Raw genomic sequence first — 20,478 nt, 5'->3', positions numbered from 1 at the left:
TCAGCCAGAGTGCCAGCTGTTCATCACGTAGGCAGGAATATTGCTTGTTTCTAGCCAGCACACTGCGGCTGTACCCCAGTTAACTTGGCCTGAGTGAAACAATCTATTCTTTATCTGCAAACCTTTTGAATGTGTGTGTTTGGCAAGTATCTGTTGGCAAGTTGAGTAACGCAATACGAGGCCAGAGCTTGAGCATGTCTCGCCAAGATAACTTAGTAAGTTTGAAGTTTAGCCGGCTTACGTCACACACGTCATTAACTCTGCCCACTCTCTGATGTTCCACTATTTGATGACGCCCCCATAACCTCCTCTTTCAGTTAGCGCCCTCCTACGCAGATTATCAGCTATAAAGCAACAACTTCTGTCCAAGCTTGACATGAAACAGGCTCTTCTGCCCTGTGGATGAAGTAGTTGTCTCGTTAGCAGGGAAATCAAAGGGATGATTCGGGAGTAAAAGGTAAAAGGGTGCTCTGCTACAATCTTTTTACTTCTTTCACCTCTTAAAAGCCGTAATGGCGGTCGTACCAGATTTTCTATTGTCACTTAACCCCAGCTGTTTCCATTTTAACACCTTACAAACGTCTGCATAACTATAAAAAAAAAAGAGGGAAATTTTAAATTCTAGTCTTGTTTCCACGTGCGCCATCTTGGTATACCACAATAAAAACTTCGTCAAATCTCAGCCAACCGGATGTGCCACTGGGCCCAGTGGATATAACTGAAAAATTCTTCCTAAAAACTTTACTTAGAGCTCTAAAGTGCTGCACCAGAACTTTGAGCTCATCTACTCCTGTCTCCTTCTTCTTCTTCTTCTTCATTCTTATTTAAATAGAAGTTTACCTCACGCTCAACCCCTTTAGAGTTCTGCAAGTAATCAGAAATCGAAACATGACCCATGTATACCCAGCAGAACGTTTCTTAATGGACTTGCTATATCATACGAGTTTATTAACTGCAGTTAATTGCTATAGTAATTATCGTATTTATTAGTGCCTGAATAACGAGTGCCGATAATGCAACTGATACTTCTACAGGTCATAAAACCAAATATGGCATTCTCAATGCAGTAGGAAACCGGTTACTAAACTTTTCAAAATACCTAGAATGGAATTTACAATTTCAGACTACTTCAATTATCTAATTTAGCTCAGACTTATTATCGATTTGTGCTTCACATATCGTTTTTTTTTTTGCTTTCATAATCATTAATTTGTTATTACTAACTTCCTTTATATTTATTGCATTTTTATGTATATTATTTATACATACTTTTTTCCCCTTGACTGTAAAGAGTGCCGCAGGTAGTAAAAACGTTTATTATTTAACGTTTAAATTCGCCGGCAGACTCGACAATCAGCTGTTTTTAAAAAACCAGCCATACCCGACTACCAGCTGTTTCTAAAAACCAGCCAACCAGATTATTGCCATTGAGTTTTTAGTATTTTTGGTATTCTTCGAGAACAGCGCTAACGAGTTTCGATGTACTTTGCGTACTAATTGCACACACATATATCTAAAACGATTATTTAAAACATTTATCCATGAAAATACGAGGTGTGGCTATTAAATAACGAGACTGATGATGCTACAGAAGAACTATGCATGCGCCCAAACCTAACGACCGACAGCTGTGCAGCCTTCTCTTTCGATTGCAGCGTCAGTCCGGAAATCTGTCTGACCGGAACCGTCGATTGTGTAAGAGTGTTAGTTTCGTTTTGCCGAAAACATGATACACTTCACATGTAACTAGTAGAGCAACGAATTGCCTTGAAATTTCACATGAAACTGGGTAAAACCGCTTCTGAAACTTATCTTTTATTAAAAGAAGTTTATGGCAATGAATATCAATTACGTGCGCAAGTTTTAGAGTGGTTCAAGCGTTTTCAAGATGGCCGAGAAGACGTCGGAGATGTCTTCCAGGTCCAAAACGGATGAAAATATCGATTATAATTAATCAACATTACTACCGGTGAGGTGCTTGCTCAACTCTGTGAAAGAGTAAGAAAAAACGACCCGATTTGTGGAAGAACAAGTCACGACGGGGTTCTCCATCAAGACAACGCGCCGGCTCACACTGTTTCTAGCCAAGCACAACATCCCAGTTTTAGGCCATCCGCCTTATTTGCCCTGACCTGGCCCCATGTGACTTCTATCCGTTCCCCAAAGTCAAATCTACATTAAAAGGAACACGATTTCAGTCCGTTGAAGCTGTGTGAAAGAAAAAGCAGCACACGTCATGCAGGAGCTCGCAGAAAAAGACTTCCAAAAGACTCAGAAAACTGTTTCGAAAAGACTGTTTCGAACCATGGTAAATTCGCATGGAGCGTTGTAGGGATAGGGGAGGGGTGCATATTGAAGGTGATAATAACTAAATATGTATAAATTTAAAATACAATGTTTTACAGCAATAGTCTCGTTATTTAATAGCCACTCCTCGTATAGTATAAAAGGACATGTTCGTTGCTGGAATCTGACTACCTTTTAACGTGTCATTTCAGTGTAATGTACGGCCTCACCACCTGTAAAATATTGATAGGACTAAATATGTAAATAAATTCTAAACTTGAAGTCAATTAGCAGACCGGTTACTATACAGATTGTTCAGCTTTTAAGGATATTTTGAAGGCTGGAGTCAAATATCTGTTTAGTACAAATACTGAGTTCCAAGAAAAAATAACTAAAATCAAGAGCGGTACAAGGAAGTAATGGGATTTACACATATAACAGACGTTTAACCTTCCGGAAGTAAACGAAAAAGAAGCTTTGCGGCGGCATAACAAAAAGCAGAGTTTTTTTTTTTTAAAGAAAAAGCGCCTTAAAACTGATCTGGCAATTTCTATGCTAATTTGTGGAATATAATGAAGAGTTAGTGCAGTCTTAACGGCACAAAATTACACCACTTGAGATTGTAAAGAACGCAACAAGTGGGGGGCCTGCGGGAGCTCCAAGTCAAAACAAACATTCCAGTCAACATCTTCAGACTGTAGTTGAGCTGTATACCCTCACTGCCTTCAACAACACCTTTAAGAACATAGTACTGGTACAAGTACCAAGGCAAGGTGTGAAAAGTTTCTAGGCCTTGCCAAAGATGGCGTTCTTGCAATGTGGGTGCTCATATCAACTACGTCACAACAATGGCCTAGAAGTTTCTGTTTATTTTTTCAACAAGTTTCAGAAAATCTCTGCAAATTAAAAGGAGTCTTAATTGATTTTGTATGCTGATTAATTTCCGGGTAAGAAGGGTGCCAGAAACGCAATCAAAGCAATAGCTTTGCACAAATAAAGCGGAAGTGAATATCATTGGGCAGAATGGTTTATGACAGCAAAAAAGAATTCTGTTGATTGGTTAGTGATCTTGCAGAAAGTAATGGGAGTAGCATCTTCAGAGGCTGGACACAAGGGTCTCAGCACTTCCTCTCGCTAACTAAGTCCGTTTTGAAGCCCCTAAGTCCTTCTAAGCAAAACTTATCTTTAGAAATTGTGTGTGGTATGAGTGACCAAGATGTAGAGAAAAATCTACTTTTTTATCCATAACTTTCGACAAGGTCTCCTTTAGGACCCCCTGAGAAACCACAAAGAGTAAAAATGGGACTAAAGAGCGCACGCGCAGTAAGCGGAAATATTACAGAGGAGGGTTGTGGCCAGAAGTGGTTGGTAAGTACGTCATATTTGTTTGCTGCTGCTGGCCTCTTCTATTGTCATGAAGCAAAATAAGATTAATGACGTAAACAGTGTGTTGCCATGGTGCCGTTCAACCTCCCTCGATCATCCACCCCTCCCCTCGTGAAATGTACACCTCACTCATTACTATCTATTAATAAAACTAATCATGATGTTGAACACACGTAATAAGACTATTTGATATTCGACTACTCGAATATCTTCATTTGTATCAACTAACTTAAATCAACTAGAGCTGCCATGGGGATGGTGGGAGAATGTATTTAAGAGTAAAAAGACGAGAATCCGGTGCAAATCACCCCCTTGAAATTTCTAGAAGCGCCCGCCCTCTTGAACAGAATATTGCTTGGAGCGGTCCAAGGTAAGAAATATCTAATGAGAGTCACCATACCCAAAGCACCATTTTTCGGCAATTCAAGGCACAATCTCCTTAAACTTCGTATAATCACGAAGGTTGATATCCTTTTTGGCATTTTCCTTGCAAAAAAAAAAATTCGATCGAAGAAAATTAGTGATTTGAATTTTCAATAATGAGCTAGAACTTTGTAGACAAGAGCAAGTTACACCAGACTTCATAGAGACAGCCTATTTTGGTTACAGGGGATTTTCCAAGCAGACATTTTCAATGAAAAGTTGAAAAATTGAAAATCTGAATGAAAACGGTTAAGGGAAAGTAGAAAAGCAGACAACTTATCGACTCATTTAGCGGAACTCTGCCAAACGCACGACTACTTCCTTAAAAATCTCGGCAAAAATGACAACAAAAAAATAACCTAAAAATAGAAACACAGGTTGTTTATAAATACAATTGGAACTAACTTGGTTCTGAGCTCCGCCATTTATAGAACAGACATTCAACTATAAATATAGTGCTTAGCACTATTACCACGAACTGAACACTATTTTCTTGTTACACACTGCATACTCTCTACTTCCGGGGGGTTTATTTCCGGCAAGAGTAGTAGTGCAATCCAATCGAATGACGTCTCCATAAAAAAAAAATTGCAATGTACTCACAAGACTTCCTGTCCGTCTACTAATTTACTTTTGACAAATATTTTTGACATAGAACCCAATTTAGACGCGCACCATCCAAATTCTACGGTAAGGAGAAAGATTTCAGCTTTGCACCAAGATGGCGTCGCTATCAATGATGTTTCGTGGATGGACGAATGAATGAAAATAGAATTTCATTCTTAGAAATAGCTTATAATTATGATGTAAGTACAAAAATAATAGCTTAATTTGGTTACGAAGACTTTCAATGATTAGATCTATCACCTTAGAATCAATAAACACGAACAATGTCAATAAAATAGCATGCAGAATTAGAGGGATGGATAGATAGAGTTGTTTGGTTGGATGCAGCGATAATTGTCGTGAGGAATGAAGCACAACGTAGCAGCTAATAACAAGTTGCGAGATGCGATGCAAAAAGTCCGCCGCAGTTGCCTTGGGGACTTGAGCCGAGCTTGACCAGAAAAATCAGAAAATTAAAATTCGATTATTTTTAGCTTTCCAAATACTTATTTATAACCTATTTCTAAAGCTGTGTACGTCACGAATATGAATTAATGGCCAAACAAAAATTTTAAAATGAAACCTCCCTCTTAGCATTGTAACAGGAAGTAAAAATCTTGAATCTTTAGACGAATAATAAGGTAAGAAATATAATTCTTTCTGTGCTGGCTCTCTATGCCTATTTTCACAGAAAAAGGCGTGATCTACTTGAAGTGGGCGTGGCCACTAACTGCTTCCACTTTTTGATTGGCTCAATTCACCATCTACACTCCCAACTTATAAATCTTTAACGTGATTGGTCAATTATTTATGGCTTCTTATTACTAGGAAAAATGCTATGAAAATTTGTTTACGTAACTTTCCCCCCCCAGTTGGTATTTGATGAATTATCAAATTTTGCAATAAAAGTGAATCATAAAAAAATTCACGTAAAAATCAAGTTTTCGCTTACAAAAAGGTTTGCGTTTTATGCTAACTAATGTTATAGGCAAAAAAGAAAATTTTAGAAGATTAGTTATTTTCCTTGAAAAATAAGTTAGACAATTTTTTTTCTGATTGATTAGCTGTCAATCTGCCATTAGCACCATTAATGGGTAAATGGTTGCCAATTTACAAGACATAACTGGTTGTCAAACGTTTAAACCTTCCGTAATTCATAACCTGGCGGCCAAAAAAAAATTAATGGGAACCCAAAAAAAGATAGGAGCTCCGTTTCTTTAAATGATTTTCAAGCCGTAATAATTGGTAATGGTCTCGACGACAACAGTGGGGGACCAGGCGAACAGAATAGTGAAGTCCAACTGGCAGAGTGTGCTGTGAAACACCTGCAGAATAACCTCGCCCTCCCCACCCAATTTAAAAAAAAAACAGATGAGACATTCTAGCATTAATTTTTAATGTTTTTCGCCACTCGTGACTCGTCACGTCACTATTAGATCGTTCTCAAAATAAATGTAGCAGTAGCAATTCACTGCCATTCTTAAGCCTTTCCACACACACGCTCATTTCCGGTCAAACCATAAAATCGAAAATCTATTATATCGATTGTAATGCTTAATACTTTACAGCAGTGATTCTCAACCTTTTTTTTGTCGCGGCACACTTTTAACAATTTCAAAAATTTGGCGGTACACCAGCAATAAGATAAGTTTAAAAGTATTTTACTTACCCCATAATACACTGTGTAAAATAGTTTATGTTCAGTTTCAGTACTACAAAAACAACAGTATATGTTTATTAAGGATTGATTACAAGTTAATAATAAGAATACTTTTAATGAGAAATTTGAGCTTGATGTTTTTTGATAATTACAGTTTATATTTGGTCGTATAAATGATAATGCTACTCTCATATCGTCTTCTACAATTTAATTATTAATATATAATTTTTATTGTATGCATTTCTAAAATTTGGTGGCGGCACACTTCAAAACTTTCGCGGCACACAAAAGTGCCGCGGCACAGTGGTTTAGAATCACTGCTTTACAGCATTACTATAAGACGTCATGCCAAGGTCGCCATTGAATATCGCATAATAACACATCGATAGTTACCCAAACTTCATTTATCGAAACGCAGACGCAATAGCAATTAAAAGTTAATGTTACAAGTAATGAAAAATTAAAAATAGATGCGATATAATTAATATAATAAAACAATTCTTTGAAAGCGTATTGCTCATTGATGGAATTTGTGTGTGACGTAATCAGTAAGTGGTGATAATTCATTAAGACAGAGGCGCTTATTGGTCTCATTTATCGATGTTCTATTGTTCATTGCTCATTCATCAACTTATTTGCAGTTAAAACTGCTGACTCCAAGACTGCATTCCTCTCTTATTTTTCTGTTCGCCGCTTATCTATCTGTCTCGCTCTGATGAAGGCGATAAACAAATACAGGGAAATGTGTATTTTATTGTTATTTATTCATAGAATGGCTTCCTGGGAGCGATACAACGGAAACTGATGCTGTTAGAGAGAGAGAGAGAGAGAGAGAGAGTTGTGCACGCGGTGGTGGTGGTGGGGGGCATTTCCGGTGAAAACACAATCTGCATAACACTTCCTCCTTGAGGTGCAAAATTGCATCAAGCCTTTCAACACCACCCAAGCTGAAGCACCCCCTTCATCCATGCGCTTCCCCTACTCTCAAGCATTCCTGAAAATCTATTGGAATGTTAGCTGAGTTCTTGTAAAAACAGATGTGATAAAAAACACGTGGTTCTTAGAACGCCAATCCGTGCGATTGGCCGCCCTGGAGGTCGCCACGACAATCGGCCAAGTTATTCAATTTATACACTTTTTACTTACTCATGAACAACTCTTAACTTATATCTTTAATGATTTTTGGTGAATATCGAGGTGCGCTCTTAAATAAAAACACCTTTTTTGCTTTATACCAACGTTTCGCTAATCTTTACCACCTTCTTCTAATTCTAATTCTTATTTCTAAAACATAAAATTAAATAGATGGATAAATACGAGGGTCGTTTGAAAAGTCCGTGCAAAAATAAAAACTACTTAATTTTTTGGGGTAAACCTTTTTTATTTTTCAACTTAGTCTCCTTTTAGGCTTATACACTTCGTCCAACGCTGCTCTAGTTTGTTGATCCCTTCCGAAAAATAGGATTTGTCCAAGTCTGAAAAATAGCCATTCGTTTCTGCAATCACTTCCTCGTTTGAATAAAATCTTTTTCCCGCCAGCCATTTCTTCATATTGGGGAACAAATAGTAGTCCGAGGGAGCCAAGTCTGGAGAATTAGGGGGGATGTGAAACGAGTTGGAACCCTATTTCCATTAATTTTGCGACCACAACTGCTGAGGTGTGAGCTGGTGCGTTGTCGTGATGGAAAAGGACTTTTTTTGTGGGCCAATCGTGGGCGTTTTTCTTGCAGCTCGGTTTTCAAACGGTCCAATAACGATGAATAATATGCACCTGTAATAGTTTTACCCTTTTCCATGATAGTCGATGAGGATTATTCCTTGCGAATCCCAAAAGACAGTCGCCCATAATCTTTCCGGCCGAAGGAGAACGGTCTTCGCCTTTTTTTTTTGGCGCAGATTCCCCCCTTGGTAACCCAATTGTTTAGATTGTTCTTTGGTCTCAGGAGTGTAGTGATGTATCCATGTTTCATGCACAGTGACGAAACGACGCTTAAAGTCCTGCGGATTCTTCTGGAACAGCTGCAAACCGTCCTTACACGATTTCGTTTTTGGTCAAGCGTGAGCAATCGCGGCACCCCCATCTTGCGGATAGCTTTGTCATGTCCAAATGTTGATGCAAAATATTATTGTACCCGTTCATTCGAGATGCCCACAGCACTAGCAATCTCACGCACCTTCACTCTTCTGTCATCCATCACCATATCATGGATTTTATCAATGATTTCTGGAGTAGTAACCTCAACAGGGCGTCCAGAACGTTCAGCGTCACTTGTGCCCATATGGCCACTCCGAAAATTTTGAAACCACTTATAAACTGTTCTAATCGAAGGTGCAGAGTCACCATAATGTTTATCAAGCTTCTCTTTAGTCTCCTGAGGCGTTTTGCCTTTCATAAAGTAGTGTTTAATCAAAACACGAAATTCTTTTTCGTCCATTTTTTGAAAATCACTCGACTTCCTCGATTCAAACGAATGCCAAACACAAAGAAATAGACCGATCTGGCTGAAACTTGGTGTGTGTTCTTCCAAGAGATGCTACTAACTAAACACAACCTCGATATTCACCAGAAATCATCTATCAATAACGGTCGAAAACACCATAACCATCATCATATCTTTAATATTATCTTGATTTTATCCATTATCTTATCCTTAAACGAACCTTTTCTACATTTTTCTGACTGGTTTCGAGTTTTCTTCCATTATCAGAGAGGTCGGATTCATCAGTTCATTGCTACAGATTTTATTAGAAATTTTTTATGCACGGTTTGATCTGTTTGATAGTACGCATTAAGAGATAATAACAGCGATGCCGGAAATTCGAATTTGAAGACGGAAAGTCCCGACCCCCACCTCCACGGCCTTGATTATTTGAGGCAAACTGGACCTTTGAAAAAAAATTTTTGAGATCTAGGTTTGATGTAGTTCAGTTCGAGAAAGCGCTTTCCACATACTTCCTTCCTCTGACAACCTCCCAGTCAGATGTTTGCTTTAACGGAAGTGGAATGGCAGACCAGTGCCTGTCTTGGACCTCATACTTCCTCTTACCGGAACTGCCCTAATTAGAACAGGTTTCTACAATGTTCACAAACACTTGGTAGCATTTATTAAAATTGGAAAACCAGATAAAAGAAAAACAAATTTCCACTCACTTTTATTCCAGGCGATGGCCACAGAACCTCTAAGAATGGTGACTGAAGTGAGCGCGATCTCCAACAAATTCTGCATGTTCGTAATCACCAGGGCGTAGTCCAAAAACAGACGTTCTCCACGTATAATACTGAGATTGGGAAAGAGACGACCCAAGGATCTGAGTCCGGAGACTTTGTTCACCATTAGAAAAGATGTGATCTCCCTTAGTTCCGGAAATGTCATGTTGTCGTATTCACTTTCGTCCGCATAGTCGATCAATACGAACTGTAACAGAAAAATATTAGAGAAAAACTCTTTGCTTAAAGGAGAATTAAATTTAAATAATAAAGTTTATTTACATTAATACGAAGAATTGAGCGACTTAATCGATGTTCCTTTATTATACGACAGGAACGTCCTACACAGAGAGTACTGTAAATCAGCAAAAAAGTCACATTTGGAGGTTAGCAAATCACTGCATTTGTGCAGCGAAAGCAGAGACCATTGCTGGATCGAATCGAGACGTTTTGAAAAATGGATCCAATAACGACAACAGGAAATGTTCTAGGAGCGTTTTGGATAAAGAGACAAGTTCTCCAAACACTTACTTAAGGCTAAAGCCGAGTTTTTTTAATAAAGACGGTTACGGTGCAATGGATAGCGTTTTTGGCCATCCAAAATCAATGAAACCATCAATGCAAAAAGATAATTTCAAGAAATCATAACCGGAAATTAGGTCATCAGCTGGTGTTGCTCAAGAGAAGGGGTCCGTTCTAATAATTCCCAACAACCGCCCATCGTAACACCACGAATCATCGTAACTAACTAAAATCGACTGAGTTGGCGATCGAAGTTCTGCCTCATCCACCAGGACTCTTCAGATTTCTCGTTATCGGATTGGTGACAATTTCAAATTGCTTGATTGTGAGTTAAGAGATACTTTTATTTACTCATACAATTTCAGGAAGGTTTTATTACAATTATTGGAGTAAGAGAAGGACGATACTCTGGTCCTCAGTGCGATGTTCAAACAGCATCACACACTTACAGCCAAATAGTTCGATAAATTACCGCCTATATGCGCCACTTATTATCTTAATATTCACAGTTGGAGTAAAAGTTCAAGACTTCTAGAACACAGTCGATACGATGATAAGGTGACCCAGAGCTCAATTGAGAGCAAAACCATCAGCTAGCCGACCTCTCTCACAGGTTAGTTGATCCAAATTGACTGCAAGATGTGATACTGATGAGTTAGTTGACCTCCAGGTCACCTGAATTGCCTGAATTGGATACTTGCCTAGGGACATAACCAATAACCTCCTAATTTACTACGTTCCAACATTCCATTCTTCGTATCTTTTGTCAATTTTGAAGATACGAGTATAGAAGCATGTCTTTTTTCTATCTACTTTAGTAAATCTGAATTGAACACCCGCAAGACTTTTTCTTGGGATTCTCCCTCAGGATTCTATCAATTTCCATCCAACTCCAAGCACTTGGCTCATATTTACCTCCAAAGATTGTACACCTAAATGAATCTGTTCAGGGGAAGCCTATCCCAACCACTCCTCGACAACTATCCGAAAAACAATATTTCCGGAAAACTGATCAAAGATATACTCGCATTAACCTTTTTTTGGGAGGGGGCGACTTACTGATTCATTCAAGAGTTTATCACTTTACATTGTAGCAAACTGTTAAATTATTCTTCTCTGACAAATATACAAGTATTATCTATAAATATGTAATATCTCATAAACTATGTATGAAAACATATCAATTTTCAAAAATTAGGCACAAAAATTTTTAATTTAATGTTAAATGTACACATCAGTTAGTTAGGTTGAAAAAAAAAGACGCGTTAAGGCAATCACTTGGTCAGATTCGATTAGATTAGCTGTTGGTGTAAATCAGGCTGTATAGTAGTGCCCAATTTCCGACATAGTTCCGGTGCAAAGGACCTTCCGATGTTGCGCACCTTTTCAAATAATTATAATTTAAAAAAATTACGCATTACTTATGAACTTCCAGCGCCAAGAGAAGATTAAGTGGCTTAACTCTCCTACATCTGTTGATTCTAACATGCTTATTTTTTAATCTAAAACTTGGGATAAATTTAAGTAAAATAAAGTGGCCGTCAGCCTATTCCAGCGTGGCACCCTCAGGTTAGAGCTGTTCTCCAGTCATGTATGTTAGACTGGACCTAAGAGACTGAACTCCTGGGTAAAAGCTCAAAGACACTTGTATGTGGCATCCCTGAAGATCGCCTAGTTCCTAGGCTCTGCGAAAACCAAATTTAAAAAAAAAAGAACAGAAAATCGTTACAATTTTTCTCTCCCTCTTTGAAAATCCTAGAAAAATTTCTCTCCAAGAGAGAGAGAGAAAAAAAGGAAAATTCATTCAGTAACGAGATACCATCTGTTTGAACATTCTACGAACCTGGAAATTCAGCATTTGATTCTAAAAAATATTTTTTTGCCAGCTGATAGAAACGTAAAATATTCTGAGAAGGCACATTAGAGGCAAATCATCACCCCCACCTAAGGACCCCGCTCCAATGATACAATTACATTTCGGCGGAAATACGTCACTGGAGCTTAAAGAAAAAAAAAACAAAAAAAACGCAGTTTTTAACCAATGAAATCATAATTTATAACCTGTATGAGTCACTAAAGAACAAGTTGAGTATAGAACATTTTGAACTGATTCAGTGTAGATATTGTTTTTGTAACTGGTACTATTTTTAGACGAGTTCAAGTGTCATGTTATTGTAAGCGATTCGCTAATTGTTATTTTCTAGATGTTCAATGTGAAGAGAAGATCTTTTTGTAAAGTGGTAAATCAATAAAATAATAAATAATAAATGACGTTTCCAAGAGAAAAAAAAGTCGAAATAAATTTTAATAATAATAAAGCGTTTATTGCAAAGGCCATTAAGATGAAGGCTAGCTCTCAACAACATGTAACTTTAACAAGTATTTTTTTAAGAAAAATGATTCAATTTAAGATCTTAGACAAATTGTAAACAAATATATAAAGGAAATTGTCGGCAAAACAAAGTCGATTCGCCGATCTGAAACGTGGCACTTCCGGTAGGGTGATTATGACGTGGATCTTGGTCAATTGAAGTACGAATTATGTTAAAAATGATTTCTTCAAAATAAGAGTAGAAATAAAAGTAAAACAAGTTTCGACTACTGTCGGTACGTGCTATTAGATAATGTACCAACTACAGTGTAAACACAAAATTCAGCGCCTTCTCTGATCAAAGGCCGGCAACTTGTAAAAGTAATAGTTTAAAAATAATAAAGGATATATTTATACTAACACTGAAATATCCATCGATAACACGACATCCTGCTAGTTTATTCAGCGCCGATACTGTATTCCTGATGTCCATACTAGGACAGATTTTGGTGTATGCCGGCTGCATGCCCAAGATAAGAAACGTGATGCCAGTACAGTAGAGCAGCACCCAATAAACAATCATCTCCTGATGCCACCTGCAAAAAATGACCAAATGTGTAAATTATTAATACAACGACAAACCACCAAGGAATATGAATAGCGTTTATAGAATCAAAAACGGGAATTGTGTGCTAAGATATCGTGTTATTCATAGATATTCCAGAGATGGTAGAATTGTACAAATATATTAAGAGAGCCACATTAGAGGAAAGCTAAACTTAACCACAATAAGAAAAGCCGTTTAAACTTTGTAGTGAAAATACTTTAGAATACATAAACAGTCAGGGCAGAAGATAGACCAAAAATGATTAGAATTGTCAATATCATAAGCCCTGAAAATGACCTTGGTCCCTTGGTCGAATGACTGAAATGGGCAATATTCTTTCCTCCTTCTGCATTAAAGAATCAGTCCCCAAAAGCAATGAACAATACTTTTAAATTTAAAATTTTAACTTCATTTGAAACATGCATAACAATTTGCATACCAAGTTCAAAGGTTACCGTGGAGAGCCAATCAGAGTTAAGTCTCCCAAAACTGGAAACATAGACACGGTCAAAGGCACAGCCCAATTAGTTGATATTCTCCAAAACTTAACTGTTCGCTCCCAACACTAAACCCATATATCTGTTTTGAACTTTTCTTACCATTCAACACTCTCCCCTAATAATCCAAAGATGCTCCCCCAAAACAAGAGGTTATCCTATAGAATTCTAGGACATAAAACCAAAATTATTAAAATAGGGAAGAAACACGAATTTAAGGTTAAAACAAAAATTCCAAGGTTAGACCAATTTAAAGGTGACCTTTATATAGCTTACTTTAAATTATGAATGAACTTTTGTAATAAATGCTAATTCAGGTAGCTTACAAAGCAACATTATCATGCGTACAAGGGTGAAGGTTACGGCTTTAAGCTAACTGACCCTTCACAAACACACACGTGTACATCTCTTCAACGAACACATTCAGATCAAAAAGTTTATGCAGTAGTCAAGCGTTACTAATTAATCTCGATTAATATCAAATAATATAGTTTTCTTCAACAATATTCTAAATCTAGGTGCTCTGCCCACAATGTTGTATACATTTGAAGTATAGAGTAATAAAGATATGCATATTTTTAGGACAGCCATTAAATTATTAAAGTATTTTACTACAAGTACTCAATTAAAGGGAATACAGTAAATTACAAATAAAGGAATCAATAATTATTGTTGAATAATTTACTTCATATTAACTGTGTGTATAATTGAATACTGCTGTTAAACAAATTGAAGATAGAAATTTTGTTTTAAATTCCGTAACACAATCATTCAATTCTGAAAAACAGTAAGAAAGATATAGAGGTTTAAAAATTTAAACGATTTACAAAAACCTCTAAATTTTAAACTTACACATCTCGTTTACTGTTATCACTAAAAGATTTCTATAAAATCAGTTATAGAGCTTACTTTTCTCTACAATTGGGTAAAGAAATCATTGAATTCTGATGAATAGAAAGAGAGATATAGAGGTTTGAAATTTGAAGGTAATTGGAAACCTCTAAAATTTAACCTTCTGTATCTCAATAACTACTATGATTAAAACAATGCGATTTATATCAGCTATAGAGCTTACATTTCTCTACAATTGGGTAAAGAAATCATTGAATTCTGATGAATAGAAAGAGAGATATAGAGCTTTGAAATTTGAAGGTAATTGGGAACCTCTAAAATTAAACCTTCTATATCTCAATAACTACTATGATTAAAACAATGCGATTTATATCAGCTATAGAGCTTACATTTCTCTACAATGGGGTAAAGAAATCATTGAATTCTGATCAATAGAATAAGAGATATAGAGGTTTGAAATTGGAAGGTAATTGGAAACCTCTAAAATTTAACCTTCTATATCTCAATAACTACTATGATTAAAACAATGCGATTTATATCAGCTATAGAGCTTACATTTCTCTACAATGGGGTAAAGAAATCATTGAATTCTGATCAATAGAATAAGAGATATAGAGGTTTGAAATTTGAAGGTAATTGGAAACCTCTAAAATTTAACCTTCTATATCTCAATAACTACTATGATTAAAACAATGCGATTTATATCAGCTATAGAGCTTACATTTCTCTACAATGGGGTAAAGAAATCATTGAATTCTGATCAATAGAATAAGAGATATAGAGGTTTGAAATTGGAAGGTAATTGGAAACCTCTAAAATTTAACCTTCTATATCTCAATAACTACTATGATTAAAACAATGCGATTTATATCAGCTATAGAGCTTACATTTCTCTACAATTGGGTAAAGAAATCATTGAATTCTGATCAATAGAATAAGAGATATAGAGGTTTGAAATTTGAAGGTAATTGGAAACCTCTAAAATTAAACCTTCTATATCTCAATAACTACTATGATTAAAACAAAGCGATTTGTAACAGTTACAGAGCTTACTTTTCTCTACAATTGGGTAAAGAAATCATTGAATTCAGATCAATAGAATAAGAGATATAGAGGTTTGATATTTGAAGGTAATTGGAAACCTCTAAAATTTAACCTTCTATATCTCAATAACTACTATGGGGTCATTCCATGTCAAATCAACACAAAAAAAGACAATTTTTGACCTCACCATCTCGGATTTTCTTGAAATTTGGCACATGTGTACTATTGGTATAGACTTGGAAAAATATGAAATTTTACTGTGATATGTCAACTGGTTTATGAGTTACAGGGCTGTAAAGTTGCCAAAAATGGGCTGAAAAACAGGGAACCTCGTGTTTTTGAATTACTGTAGAAGCTTTCCTAATTGAGCTACAGGCTTGGGATTGGTGTCATTTTATAGCATATATAATGCCCTTTCCTGTGATGTGCGACACCATATAGGTTAGGATAAATAAAGTTTATTAAATTTAAATTTAAAATTTAAATTTTAAATTTTTTAAAAAGTACATATTTTAAAATTTTAAAATTAATTCTATAAATAGCTAGTAGTGTTATGAATCACTGGCCAAAATATTAATTTGGGACGACAATGGCTTCATTGTTAAAAAAAATTAAGACTAAAGCTCCTTTTCATGGAAAATATATTTTAATAAAATCAAAGTAATAAATAAATTGAAAATAGTAATAATGAATCAATGAATCATAATTAATAATTATTAAGATTTAAAATATTGATTTTGAAATCATTTTTAGAATTAATAATTATGATTACAGTAATTAATCATATTAATTATAATATATTATTTTAATGAAATTATGCAGTTAATCAAATTATACAAAAATAATTCAATTCAATATCTTTGTTCAAGAACAGTCTTCTTTGGGTGAGATAACAGCCTCTTTAAGTTGGTTTAAGTCGGCAAAGGGCCTTGTGATGGAGTAGGGGGTTCGGTAAAGAGACTGGCAGCTCGTGCTAGTTTGCAACCACCCTATGGAAATCAAATCCAAACTTCACTACAACTTTTTGAGTGGGCAGTAGAAAACATCACCTACATAGACTTTGCATATTCAACCCAGGAAGACTATGTTGAATCTGAGTGTTTTTTAAAAAATCGGTTTGCTCAAGCATTGGCTATTAAAGGAACACAGCAATACCATGCTTTCATTCCCAGAAGTCAATCCAAAATATTGGTTAAAAACTTTTCTATGAACTCAGAAGCTTGCGAAATGGAAGTTTCAAAATTCCCTGATAAACTAAAATTAGCCGCCATATCAGGTTGTATATCAGTGTAGTCTATAAAGAAACTGGTGGCTTGGCTTGGATATGTTTTAGAGAAAAATGAAGAACTTGATGAAGTAAAAGTAACTTTTCTTCATCCAGCTGGACCCTCTAAATCATCTCGCATCCAAGAAATGCCGATATTCTTTGGGTCTCAGTAGTGGATGTTTTGATAAAAATTGATCCTGTGACTCTGACTGGAAGAACTTACATATGTCCTACTAGAAAGTGATGCATGACAAACAAATGACGCCTTTTCAAGCTTAAAATATTAAAGAGATCCTATTACTTAACAGCATGTTTTACTTTGGACTTATTAGTGGAATTATTATTAGCATTATTGTATTAACATGAATTCAGAGTTGAATTAATCGGATGGAGCTTTAGTCTTAAATTTTTTTAACAATGAAGCCATTGTCGTCCCAAATTAATATTTTGCCCAGTGATTCATAACACTACTAGCTATTCGTGGAATTAATTTTAAAATTTTAAAATATGTACTTTTTAAAAAATTTAAAATTTAAATTTTAAATTTAAATTTAACAAACTTTATTTATCCTAACCCATATGGTGTCGCATATCACAGGAAAGGGCATTATATATGCTATAAAATGACACCAATCCCAAGTCTGTAGCTCAATTAGGAAAGCTTCTACAGTAATTCAAAAACACGGGGTTCCCTGTTTTTCAGCCCATTTTTGGCAACTTTACAGCCATGTAACTCATAAACCAGTTGACATATCACAGTAAAATTTCATATTTTTCCAAGTCTATACCAATAGTAAACATGTGCCAAATTTCAAGAAAATCCGAGATGGTGAGGTTCAGACCCCGTGTTGATTTGACATGGAATGACCCTATGATTAAAACAAAGCGATTTGTAACAGTTATACAGCTTACTTTTCTCTACAATTGGGTAAAGAAATCATTGAATTCTGATCAATAGAATAAGAGAAATAGATGATTGAAATTTGAAGGTAATTGGAAAACTTTAAAATTTAACCTTCTATATCTCAATAAATACTATGATTAATACAGTTTAAAAAGTTAAGTATAAGGGTTGATTAAACGCCAAAAGGTACACAAATCAGCAAGTACCCAACATTTCATTAATACTTCATTGATATTATTTAAGTAATTTTACCGCATTAATTTTCATTAATATTTTTTAAGAATTTATTAGATGTCACATACCCTTATGCTGGCCATTTTCATCTACAAAATATTTGTTCAAGTAGCACACCATTTAACTTAGATTGACTGTAATATCTATTTATCTATAATAATCAAACTATTAATCACAGGTGAAAAAGAAAACGTTATAAAAAATAAAAAAATATGTGGCTAAAAAATTCATAAAATTTTTTAAAAATTGCTTACACCAACATACATCAATGATTTTATTTATTTATTTTTATGTTTAAACAGAAATCGTTGGTTTAAGTTCATTCTTCGATTAAAGTAATTGTTATTTTATGTAGTAGTCAAACGTTTGTAGTAATAAGTAATAAATAATCTGGCTTTATCGTAAATAATATAGTTTTCTTCAATTACATTCTCCATCTAGGTGTTCTTCCCACAATGTTGTGTATATGTAATATAAAATAAATAAGATATGCATATTTTTAGGACAGCTAATTATTCCAGTATTTTACCATAAGTAAAATTAGGGGAACTAAATTAAATTACAATTGAGAAATGAATAATTGTTGTTGAATAATCTACTTGTTATTAACTGTGTGTTATTTGGGCTCACGAATATTTCGGTAAGACGAATTCAAGACTGAAATATTGTTTTAAATCCTCCGTGATTCAAATTTAAACAGTAGCCGACTCTAAATTTGTCTTTTTCTAATTTAACATGCATGTATATGTGACAACTTCAGAATCAGAAGAATAATTTGGAATAGAGTTAAAATAAAGTACCTATTTATACGAAGATATAATATACATTTTATCGCAATTATAACTATTATGAATGAACTGGCCAGCATAAGGGTATGTGACATCTAATAAATTCTTAAAAAATATTAATGAAAATTAATGCGGTAAAATTACTTAAATAATATCAATGAAGTATTAATGAAATGTTGGGTACTTGCTGATTTGTGTACCTTTTGGCGTTTAATCAACCCTTATACTTAACTTTTTAAACTGTAAGTTTTTGTTAAGGAGATTTTTGTACCTTTTGGACAGATTTTCATTTTTGTCTATTAGCAAAGTTACGTCTGCTTTACAGATTTTTTTAAAATTTGGAATAAGCTATTCTATCATTATAACCTGATAAGGTGTTAAATCGGAACCGTAACTACCACTGGAGAGATCTTTTTAAAGAATGGTTATAGTTGCGGTCCCCAAACCATCCTTAATAACCATTTTTTTGAGAAAGCGTTTTGAATAAAACAAGAAGGTATTTGTACGTAAATAGCAAAATTAAACTGCGATTTCAGTACTTCCTTTTAAGAGGAGCAAGAAAAATAAACTGCGATTACAGTACTTCTTCCTAAAAGGCAAAGATTTTGAATCGAACGACAATTCATTGATGTAAATCGGTTCACTCATTGATAATTTTAACGATTGCAGTACTTCCTCTTAGTAGGTGTAAGAGCATGATGGCACTTCACAGCCACGTAGAGGAGCTTTAATCACTTCTTCGTGCTAAATTTTATCAAAATCGGACTAAGCTTTGTAGAAATATTGGTAATAATAGTTTTAGAAAGGGCCTTATTTGGGTGGGGCGAACTCCCCTCCTTATGAGGCATAGCGTAGAGACTTTTAAAGTACAAATCTGTACAAAATTTCAATTCGATTGACACTTCATTCATGAAAATCGGTTCACGTGTCGATAATTTGAAACGATTGCTATACTTCCCCTTAACAAGTGTAAGAGCAGATCGTCGCTTTATTGTTAGGTAGGGGAGCCCTAACCCTATCATCCTACCAAATTTTATCAAAATCGGGCCAAGATTTACAGAGTCATTAGTAATAATAATTTTGGAGGGGGCCTTACATAAAGGGGGCTAACTCCTCTCCCATTCGATGTACAGGGCCGAGACCCCCAAAAGGCACATCTACATAAAATTCTGAATCGAATGACACCTCATTCTTGAAAATCGGTTCACGCGTTTAGGCGCTACGTTGTTTACAAAAAAGGTAACAAGAACAACAACAACAACTACAACAACAACAAGAAGAAGAAGAACAAGAACAAGAACATTTTTTGAAAAAGCCGTTTTTGCTCATTTTCGGAAACTTTTTTCTCGAAACCTATTAGATCTGGGTGGTTGCAAAAAAATTACAGTTATAAAGGATGGTTTGGAGTAAGATTTAAAGAAAATTTGGGAATTTTATCTTTTATAGAAAAATAGAAAAAAATTGTCAAAGTTGGGTGTTTTTCAACGTTACACTTTTTCGTGCAGTTTTTGATGGTCAACCCTTATACAACTGTCCTACCGGACAGTTTTAAAACAATGCGATTTATATCAGCTATAGAGCTTACATTACTCTACAATTGGGTAAAGAAATCATTGAATTCTGATCAATAGAATATAAGAGATATAGAGGTTTGAAATTTGAAGGTAATTGGAAACCTCTAAAATTTAACCTTCTATATCTCAATAACTACTATGATTAAAACAAAGCGATTTGTAACAGTTATAGAGCTTACTTTTCTCTACAATTGGGTAACGAAATCATTGAATTCTGATGAATAGAATAAGAGATATAGAGGTTTGATATTTGAAGGTAATTGGAAACCTCTAAAATTTAACCTTCTATATCTCAATAACTACTATGAT

General features: G+C 35.1%; 1 protein-coding gene across 4 annotated transcripts in view; it reads right to left on the bottom strand.

The window, feature by feature from the left end:
- Positions 1 to 20,478, bottom strand: part of LOC141453620 (insulin receptor-like) — a 175,667-nt gene that overhangs the window by 101,915 nt on the left and 53,274 nt on the right. For all 4 annotated transcript variants that reach the window (XM_074127055.1, XM_074127057.1, XM_074127056.1 and 1 more), the window contains exons 2-3: positions 12,824 to 12,998; positions 9,513 to 9,777 (exon numbers count right to left, since the gene is read on the bottom strand). In XM_074127055.1, the coding sequence (XP_073983156.1) occupies positions 9,513 to 9,777; positions 12,824 to 12,985 (427 nt within the window). In that variant the 5' untranslated portion in view covers positions 12,986 to 12,998. The remainder of the gene's footprint in view (positions 1 to 9,512; positions 9,778 to 12,823; positions 12,999 to 20,478) is intronic.

This window comes from Rhodnius prolixus, unplaced genomic scaffold, assembly GCF_049639745.1.
Source record: "Rhodnius prolixus isolate KJV_2025 unplaced genomic scaffold, Rpr scaffold_3, whole genome shotgun sequence".
NCBI classification, from domain to species: domain Eukaryota; kingdom Metazoa; phylum Arthropoda; class Insecta; order Hemiptera; family Reduviidae; genus Rhodnius; species Rhodnius prolixus.
This window is presented reverse-complemented; position numbering and strand designations above follow the sequence as displayed.